This window comes from Marmota marmota, unplaced genomic scaffold (assembly GCF_001458135.2).
Source record: "Marmota marmota marmota unplaced genomic scaffold, marMar, whole genome shotgun sequence".
NCBI lineage: Eukaryota > Metazoa > Chordata > Mammalia > Rodentia > Sciuridae > Marmota > Marmota marmota.
Window position 1 is genome coordinate 12,028,055 of NW_026000057.1, and position 10,470 is coordinate 12,038,524.

General features: G+C 38.1%; 1 protein-coding gene across 2 annotated transcripts; it reads right to left on the reverse strand.

The window, feature by feature from the left end:
- Positions 1–1,860: 1,860 nt before the first annotated feature.
- Fgg (fibrinogen gamma chain) lies at positions 1,861–10,470 on the reverse strand. Of its 2 annotated transcripts, XM_015484498.2 has the most exons (10): positions 10,204–10,470; positions 10,060–10,104; positions 9,696–9,879; positions 9,501–9,594; positions 7,694–7,824; positions 6,929–7,062; positions 5,913–6,097; positions 4,228–4,505; positions 2,630–2,799; positions 1,861–2,080 (listed from the first exon to the last, which is right to left on the reverse strand). In XM_015484498.2, the coding sequence occupies exons 1-10, from the start codon at positions 10,279–10,281 to the stop codon at positions 2,066–2,068; spliced, it is 1,314 nt and encodes a 437-aa protein (XP_015339984.1). In that variant the 5' UTR covers positions 10,282–10,470; the 3' UTR covers positions 1,861–2,065. The 2 variants fall into 2 exon arrangements, with proteins under 2 accessions (XP_015339984.1, XP_015339983.1); XM_015484497.2 differs by having other exon boundaries at positions 1,861–2,799.

Here is a 10,470-nt window from a genome sequence, read left to right on the forward strand (position 1 = left end):
AATGAGTATAATTGGAGAATATTATGCTAAGCGAAATAAGCCAATCCCAAAAAATACAAAGCTGAATATTTTCTCTGATATATGGTGCTAATTCAAAATGGGGTGGGGGAAGAATGGAAGTACTTTGGATTAGACAGAGGGGAGCGAAGGGAGGGGAGGGGTATGGGAGAAGGAATGATAGTGGAGTAAACTGGACATTATTACCCTACATGCACATATGATTACTCAACCAGTGTAACTCTACATCATGTACAACCAGAAGAATGAGAAGCTATACTCCATTAATGTATGATATGTCAAAATGCATTTTATTGTTATGTGTAACTAATTAGAATAAATAAAAAAATGTTTTTAACTGTTCTTAGGATAAATCACAAGAGTGATATTATTGCACTAAAACTTTGAAATATATAACTGTTTCTATTCATGATCAAACTGATACTCTAAAAGATTTTGTAATTGCACGAAGTGTAGATAGACTCTGCATTCTGATTTTAGAAATAGTGTGGAGCATGACCAGGTGGAATAGGCAAGAAGGAACAGGAAGCAGGTTATTGCAATTCTTCTGGCATGAGATGTGTTTGTTGACTAGAGGCAAGAACTATAGAGAAGGAAAGGATTCTACTAATTATTTAGGACTTGACAGACAGATCAGTCAGTGGACATGAAGGAGGAGGGAATGAGAAAGCCTAGAGGATGTCCTTGTCTTTTTGGAACATAAGAACTGATGGAAAAGAATAGGCTTGAGAGAGAGGAAGATGGCGAGCACATTTTGTGCCACACCCATAATGTCTAGCACAGGAGCTAGTGCATTGAAGGTACTCAATAAATGGGAGTTGAAGGAACACTGTGCATGCATAGACAAATGAATACTGCAAACAATGAATCTAAGTTCTTATTTCATTTTTAATTTGTTCTTTTTAGTTATACATAACAGTAGGATGTATTTTGACATACCATACACACATGCAATCTAACTTTCCATTCTTGTGGTTGTTACACTGGTCCTGTATTCATATATGAACATAGGAAAGTGATGTTCAATTCATTCTACTGTCTTTCCCATTCCCATCCCCACTTCCCCCCATCCATGTTCCGATTTTCCAAAGAGTCACAAGCATTTTTTTGTATACCTAGAAGTTGATTTATTGTTTTGTTTTGTTTTTACTTCCTCTAAGATTATTTTAAAATCAGGACTTGTGAGAACCAGAAAATGAGGGAATTAGGAAAGAAATTGTGGGAAGGAAGACAATTCAAAGCCAAAGCTCAGGACTTCAGATCAATTAGATACTTCCTTCATAAAATCAGTTTAGAGCTTTATGCAGTCAACCAAATGTCAAGTTACACAGATTTATGAACTTCCTTAGATAGTCAGCAGCTTCTGAATTCAAGCTGCTAAAGTATCATTATCTCTGATTTGGAATGAGGAGATGGTTCCACTCCCCTCCCCTCCTGGTTCATCAGTGAGAGACTGAGCAGATGGTTCCTCACAGTGCTTTGCTCTGAACTGTAGGTCTCTCTGATTGAACCCATGTGGTGGCCTGTATTTGAAGTTCAACACTGCTGCTGGAAGAATCCCTCAGCAGATTTCTGTTGCCAGCTGCTCTTTGGGTCCCATGTACCTGAATTACCTGATGTGTTCTTATATCAATTTTTTTCACTTTGGGTTACAGCACTTCAAGTGTCTCATATTCCCTGAAGAGAAAAGCCATGACTTCATTTCCTCTGTAATTTCCCCCAGTCAGGTACAATGTTTAGCATCAAGGGTGAGTTCAGCAAAAACTGATGACTGTTCAATTGTAATGACTAAGTGGATGAAAAGTGATGGTTTTTAATGTTCAATAAAAGATACCATGTGTCTAGTCTTAGGAAACAAAATGTTTATTGAAATGCATGTAGATAAATTACCACCAGCACAAAACTGTTAATGGAGTTTTCAACGTGAGTTCGTTTTACTCTTAATATGAAGTGAGGCTTTGAAAGTCCATTGTCCCATAGGAAAAATATTATATTTTTCTGTTCAGATAAAGTCCTTTAAAAAATCAAATCACTTTTGAATGGTCTTTTAAACGTCTCCGGCCTATGAATATATAACAAAACAAAAGAATACATTAAAAAAGATATAATTCTCTGTTTAAAAAAGAAGAATTAAATATGACTGATTTGGGGGTAATATACATGAAAACATACTCAGGCATTTGAAACTCTAAAATTTTCTCCTATTTTATTAGTACATACAAAAATATTTATGAAATAATAAAACCCAAAAAAGCAACAAAATAAAATGACAAATAATCATAACAAGGCAAAAAAAGCCATAGTTTTTTATTTTTATATATTTAGGAAATAAGTCCAAATGTTATCTCCTCAAATAAGCAATTTTTAAAATAACTCTGATTTCAGTAATTTTGGAATACAGTCTGGTGTGAATTTTTATTTTTCATTGAAGCCCAAATATCCTTTTAAGAATAATTAAAATTAAAAAATACAGTAAAGGAAGATAGGAAAAGACTTTCAGAAAATGTCTGAAACATTGTGTGAGTCCATAGAAATTAACAGTTATCACTCTACCATCTCTGAGAAAAATGATTTATTCATCTTCTATTTCAACATCATGTTCTGGCCTGACCTGTTTGGCACCCCCCAGGTGGTGTTGCTGTCCATCTGTAATGGAGAGTCTGTTGAATGGGATTATCTTCATGGTGGTTTTCTTCATGGAATACCAGCGGCTTTTCCAAGTGGCCCAAATAATTCCATTATCATAACCATTAGGGGTAGATGCTTTTGAGTAAGTGCCACCTAAAAAGAGTAGTGGACACACAAATCATTACTCTTGCATTTGCTTTCCTCAGACAGTCTAAGAAGAAATGTCTACTGTGATGTGCATTGCCAGTTTCATCAAGTTTGCAAGTGTTATCTATTAACGAAAAGTGTCTCTAAAGATTCCTAAAATCTCAATTTATAATTAAATTTAGTATTCGACAATGCTGTCTATCTGAAGCATGCTTCATGGTCACAGCCATTCTCTAAATTTATTCACTGCTAATAGAGCCAGAACAAAGTTCCCTACTTGGTCTCTCTCTTTCCCTAAGCTTCACCATCCTGGACTCAGCTATTATGGACAGTCTTTCCTCAGGTAGGTTAGAATGCAGGAGCCCCAAGATTCCAGATCAGGTAGTCTGTGGTTATGGGACAACACGATTCTACTGGTTAATTGAAAAGAGGTTTTAGAAAATGGTTCTGGAATGTTATTTTAATCTTTATTATAATCTCTATAGCAACTAGATTAATATGCCTTCTTGTTCCTAGGTACCAGAATTCATGATTTTGTAAGGGGATGGTTGAGTCTAATACTAGAGTGGACTAAAGTCTATCTACATGGCTACCCTGGGTCATCTGGATCAAGCACCTTCCTAGAGAGTTTCTTCCAAACATAGTTTCTCCTGGTGCAAAGATATATTGGTTTCTCCAAGTAAAAAAATAAATAAATAAAAATGTTGGGAGAAACCAAGTTACTTTAAAGAATCTTTGAGAAGATTTAAAGTTGGCTGTAGGACAATGGCTACTAGAGATAAGGCTGCTTATAAGTAGACGAGATGAGTAGCAATATTCTATGTTTGCTAATGAATCCTTTAGGATCCATCTGTAGGGCCTCCCCAGACATAACTGCTGAGCAGTAAGTCAAACCAGTGGTCCAAATCAGTCCACCCTTATAGAAAACATAGCCTCCCCCATCCTAAAATAAGTGTCTACAAACCCTAAGCATGACTTTTCTCATGCATTCATGAATCCTTGCCCTTAATAGTACTTTCCTTTCCTTCATTCCACTTCTTTAGACACTTACCCACTGTTCACTGGTTGTATCTGATACATATAATTCACGGGAAGCTGAGCCAGGCTAATGTGCTAATAAGTACAAATATGGTAATGTTAGCCCATCCAGATCACATATATGGTATGTCTAAAGGAGATACTGTAACCCAAAGTTCCAAGTCTGATGGTGATAGTTTTAGGTATAATGACAAACCACTGGGTATTTTGTAGTAGGTGGTTGTCCTATTTTATGCACAGTCTTGGTACTTTCCAATTCTGGTTTCAAATAAAGACCTATATGATAAAAGACCTACTATCCTTACAATTATTCCTCTTTACTTTGTATCTATTTATTACACTTTGTAAAATGTACATACTCTACACTCACTTGGAACCTAAGAAAGAAAGCCGTACCTTGGTAATAAATTCCATTGAGGTGGCCAGCATGACACTTGTTCATCCACCAACCAGATCCATCCTGTTCAGCACAGTTGCCTTCGAATTTATCATTGTCATTGTCCCAGGTGCTGAACTGCATACCATTGTGGGATGTGAAAAACTTGTCACTAGGATCATCACCAAAATCAAAGCCATCGAAGGCATCCCCAGCATCTCCACCAATGAAGTAGGCATAGGTCAGGCGGTATTTGTCAGTTTCAGGTCCCACCTTGAACATGGCATAATCTGCAGTACTGTGAAGAAGGAAATAGAGACGTCACATCCTAAGCCTCCTCAGGAAGTTCAGAAGGTCCCGTTTCCCTCAGGCAGCTGCTTTGTCACTTTGTTTCTTAAGACAAATAGGCACATTGAGAAGAGTTTTCTACAAATGTGTGAACCAGTTCAGAGTTCAGCAACTCTGCTCAGGAAGGGTCTAGAAGACTTCAAGGAGTCTCAGTGAAAAGTAAACACTTCACTTATTTGAATGCTTTTTTACTTATAGATAGGTTCCTAATGAAACCAAAATTTGACTAATTTCATATTTTCCCTTTCTATTTTAGTATTTAGCCTTGCATACAATGCTATCATAGATCACCCTAATGATCTGATGATGAGCATGTGTTAATGCTCAGGAAGGAGATACAGCTAGTTCCCTTACCCATTCATACCACCTGAAGGGTAAGGTCTAAACAGGGTCTTCTTTCCCAAGGCAGTAGGGCAGAGGCAAGAAGGAGGGCTATCTAGGACATCATAGAAACTAAGCAGTACCTGTGTAGTCCACAAAAAAATGAGCTATAGGAGTCAGAGAGAGATTCTCCACTGGGAAAAATTGGGAAAGAAATCAAATTCTATGGAGTGGAGGGAATAATGAGTCTCAGGAATGAACAGAGATTTCCAGAAAATATTTTACCTTCTTCCTTAATCTACAATACTAGGAAAATGGGAGATGATCTTATAGGAAAAAGTCTACTGACTATAGTACTTTCATACCACCTGAAGAGTTAAAAAAAACAACTATAACAAATCTTTGTGTTTAGAGACAGAATCTGTTTCATTATTCCATAAACATAGTAAGATGGTTGAATGTTTTTATTCACTTGAATTAGGTCTACAAACTCAAAATTCTCAGGTACCTCTAAGTCTAGAGAGGGCTGTAGATCACCAAGGGAGCCAGCTGATTTTATTTTATGATAACCAAGGAGCTGACAGAATGAGTGGTTATTAAACAAATGGGAAATCTAAAGAGGCTGAATTCACTTTCATTCAGGAGACTCATGAAGTCAAACTTCCTGAATTCATAACCCACCTCTACCATTTACCAGCAATGTTAGTTGATAAAGTGGGATTAATAATGATACCTGCTTTTGGGATGGTTATTTTGATTAAATTAGATTTAATATCATGCTCATTTTCTGGTACCTATTAAAATCTCAGCAATTAGCTATTGCTCTGAATGTTTCCAGGGTAAGTAAATTATACAAAAACATTCAGATCCATTACAAAGAGAACCTTCCTCTTTGGACTGCCCAAGAACCAAACTGTTCCTCACATATACCAGGCTGTTTTTTGCCATCCATCTATTGAGAGTTGGAAAGGGCACATGTATGGATGACCTCTACAAAAAAAAAAAAAAAATCCTTAAAGTTCTTTCTGCACAGTACCTGGTTCTGCCATTCCAGTCTTCCAATTGCACTCTGAGTGCATACGGGATTTGAGACTGTGTGCTTATCAAGTGAATCTTCTCATTTCCCAGCCAAAACTCAGTGGTGCCAGTAGGAGAGAGATGGCCAAATCCTTCTTTATACTGAATCCAGTTCTTCTTGAAATCCACACTGCCGTCCAGTCTCTAATTACAGAATGGCACAAGGGGAGAGAACAGATATTGGTGCATGTCAAGAAAATATCATCAACATCCTGTCAAAAATATGGAGGTTATAAGTGTATTGACTAGCAATGAAGTGACATGGGCAAGATGCCTTGGTTTCCTTATCTATCAAATCGGGCTTTTTAGGGTTGCTGTGAGGATTTCATGATAGATATTAATGAAACACTTTAAAGAGTGCTCAGTACATGGTGAATTCTGAACTAGTGGTAGGTTTTTTTTTTTTTTTTAAAAAGACCCCTGGAGGACTTCAGAACTCGAGCTAGACATTATTGATTCCATGTGCTGATGGTGGAATGCAGCCCTCTGAGTGCCCCTGCACCAGTAGTTTAACAGTGGCAGGAAGTAAATAAGGCAAGGGAGCCAGGATCCTCAGTGGCTCCCAGTGACTGGCAGAGGCCACAAGAGGCCTTGGAGTAGCCCACCTGTATCTTCTGGGGGGGGGGGCTCTTCTTCTTATGATGGCGGTTCTTGGTCTTAATATATCTGATGAAAGAGGTCTCTTCTATTTTTTTGTGACCAAAGGACTTTGCTTATGTGCCATCATAAATCTGCAGCAGTGACACCAGCCATATTGAGTGAAAGCCAAGACACTGAAACCACACTGCCTGGATTCAAATCCTCACTCTGTTACTTATTACTTATGTGATTTGGGGCAAGTTACTCTACCTGTCATCCTCAGTTCCCTCCTGAGGGTTAAGTAATTTAATGTTCACAAGGTACTTTGACAAGCATCTGTCATATGGCAGCACCAATGTGGACATTTATTAAACACAGATGAAAGGGGAAAATTACCTTCTGTAGCACAGTCCATCCATTTCCAGAGCCATCAATTTCACAGTAGACCAAGAACTGCTGCTTCGCTTTCAGAGGCTTGATGAAGTAAAGGCCACTCTCTTTGGCTCCCTTATTGGCAATGTCTTGACAATCTGAAAAAGGAAAATAAGAAACATTTACTGTGGTTTTAAATCCAGGTAAGATTGTGCTAGCCTCAAAAATGAGATGAAATGAACCTGTTTTCAACTCTTCATTTCCCAAGAGGAATATAATTTACATTATGTACATTCTTACATCATCAGTCCTTTCAAACTATTGTTTGCTACTCAAGAATACTCTATACTATTGGAATCCTTAGACACTTTAAGAGCTAGATACTCACTAGGCAAGGAGCAGCATGCCTATAATCCTAGAGACTCAGGAGACTGAGGCAGGAGGATTGCAGATCTAGACTAGCCTCAGAAACATAGCAAGACCCTGTTGGAAAGAAAAAGAGAGAGAGAGAGAGAGAGAGAGAGAGAGAGAAATGAAGGAAGAAAGAAAGAGGAAAAAAGGGAAAGAAAGAAAGAGGGAAAGAAAAGGAGCTAGAAGGGTTGGAGATGTGGCTCAGTGGTAAAGTGCCCGTGGGTTTAATTCCCAGTACTTCCCCACCCCCCCAAAAAAAGGAAGGCGGGGAAGAGTGGAGGGGAAAGCTAGACACTTTCTACATTATTCCTATACATTCCCTTTTACTTTGTCTATTTGCTTTGATGAACATGATCCCAATATAAACCTCTCATTTACCTTTCCCAGTTGTATCATAGATTTGTACTGTGTCTTTGCAAGGCTCCTGGCACTTGGCTTCAAGCTGGGCTACTTTCTGTTTCAGGTTAAGGATCTTCTGATTATTTGAATTATATATTTCCTGCAAAAATCTATAAAGTAAACAACGAGATAATAAAAGATAAGCATTCCTTTCGTTGGAGTAACTTTGTATTTTCTCTTAGAACTACTATCTTATTTTCTTAAGACTTCCCTTTTGGGGAAATTTGCAAAATTATGTTAATAAATTGAAATGAATTAAAATGCTAAGCTTTATGGGCAAGGAAATCAACTCCACACCCGCTTCCCTAAATAATAAAAACAGGAATACAATTTTTTGCCAGAATCTTTTTATCCAGAAACAGACATAAAGTCTCAACTCTGAACACAAATAACAAAGTCCATGTCAATATACAAAGGTCATCACTAAGTGGTCATTCTGATTTTCAGTTTATGCTTAAAGGAGAGCAGGTAACAGCCACGTGAGATGGGCCTGGTTAAGGGAGACACCCCCTGGCCATTTGGAAGCAGGGACAGTTCTGCTCAAAATTCCCATGTGTTGTTGAAGCGTCATCCATTTTCACCTGGTAATCTACCAAGGACCTATTAATGGGCTTCCATCTCTAACTTACTTGCAAAAAGTATCTTGGGTATTACCATACATAAAATATACAACTAGACACTTTCCTATCTTTCTTAGTGTTTCCAGTTACACAGGTCTGGAAAAAGCTTGGGGGAAGTAAAAACCCTGCTTTTGCAGTTTCTCACAGGGTTGCTTATAAATATTCAGAAATGATCGAAAACTATCTACTGTGCATAAACCTCTGTTTCTAACTTTGAAAAACAGAAGGGAAGAAAAACTATTGGACCACCCTCTTTCTCTACTCTTAGACAATTTCTGCACAATGGTCTTCTTAACTTCAATGATGGGCATTCATAATGCAAATTATATTGGTGACAATAAACACAACAACAGACTTCTGATATCAAAAAGAGGCAAAAATCTCTCCTGGGCCACTTCTTCCCAGACATCATAGATCTCAGTTTCTCAGAATTTTGAGATCAATTTTCTTTAAAAAAATGGTGAAGAAACTACAACTTTATCTGAGATTCTATGGTTAGAAAGTTTATGTGACTCTAGGAAGCCAGGAACAGGTATTTTATTTCCACATGATAGGAGGAAAATACATAACTGTAGGTTCATTGTGCCAGGATCAACACATTGCTTTACAATGTTTGTTTAAGTCTCTTAAGATATTTCTTTTCTGACTCACCTTCAATATAATTTACCTACGTAGTCATGATCCTTCTTATGACTCTGCTTGATAATTTCTTACCACTGACTTGTTGACATTTTTATAAAGAGAATTTTAATTTCAACACCCAAATGCCCATGTGTATGATTTTTACACTGTAAGACCAGTAGGAGGTGAGGGACATTTAGATTTTAAACATTTAAATATATTTAGAACACCTTTCTCCAATGTAATTATTAGAAAGCAATTACTGGGACTGGGGATGTAGCTCAGTGCTTGATTGCTTGCCTAGCATGCACGAAGCCCTGAGTTTGATCCCCAATGCCATAAATAAAAGCAATTATAATCCACTATAATTCATATTGCACACACACAAAAAACCTCCCAGCTCATTGGGTCAAAGACAGACATAATGTCAACTGGACATTTAAAATGAAAAAAAAAAAAAAGATTAAAAAGACTTTCACTGAAACATGTTATAGTAATCAAAACTAAATCTGTCTTGGAGAGCAAAGGAAAGCCAAAATGCTTACCGAATACTAGCGTCATGTGTTAGAATCGATGCTTCGTATTTCATAATCTCTTCTACCATCTTCTTGGAATTCTGGGTGGCAGTCTCTATCATATCTGTAAGAGGAGACCAAAACCAGAAAATAAGCAAACAAAACAACAACAAAAGAACTTCTTGAACAATTTTCTCAGGTGGCCCCTAGTCCTTAGTTTCTCACTTGGCTTTTTTGGCTGATCTGGATTATAGCTGATCTGGATGGCTTTGATGAGTTCTTTGGCTTCTGTTGTTTTGTTTTCAACTTGATTTAAGATGTCCTCCAAACTCTGCAGGTCCTTGTCTACATTGCTTTGGTAAGTAGACAGGAAATCTGCGATGCCACAGGTAGTTGGACAATAACTACCCTGCAAACAGAAGCAGCAAGGGACCAGACATTTGAACAAGAGCAACACTTAAAACCTATCCATTAAAAAAAAAAGTAATAGGTCAACGATATTTTTAAAACATTAAATGGTATTTGTGGAAGAATTGCTCCTGTTTCCTCCCCTCTCCAACAGAACGCAAGAAACATAAACGCTACTTACAAATCTTTCATCTAAGATGCAGCAGTTGTCTCTGGTAGCCACATACTAAAAGGAGAAAAGTACGAAATGTCACTAGTCACCATTTGCTTTCTTATGTTTCGGCTTTCTGTTTAAAAGAAGGTGTTTTATGAACAGCACACTTACTGCCAGGCATGCTGGAGAGAACAGGAGAAGGCTGGAGAGGTACAGAATTAAACTCCGGGGTTGTAGGGACAAACCCATGATGCCTGGGGCGCCTGGCGCTTCGAGCCCTGAACTGTCAGCGCTGTGAACTCCTGGGCTCCCCCTGTGCCTTTATATAAGGTCCAGGGCTGGCCGCGATGGCTACTGGAGGGAGCTGATCACGGGGTCTCCTTACCGGAAGGGTGGGCACCTCTTTCCCGTCTCTTTTTCCTCCTCCTGGCCCCAACC

Coding starts and splice junctions, on each gene's coding strand:
- Fgg (XM_015484497.2), bottom strand. CDS start 10,281: ATGGGTTTGTCCCTACAACCCCGGAGTTTAATTCTGTACCTCTCCAGC. Junction 9,880..10,059: donor GCATCTTAGATGAAAGATTT/GTAAGTAGCGTT, acceptor TTCTGTTTGCAG/GGTAGTTATTGTCCAACTAC. Junction 2,800..4,227: donor CAATGGAATTTATTACCAAG/GTACGGCTTTCT, acceptor TACTCTTTTTAG/GTGGCACTTACTCAAAAGCA.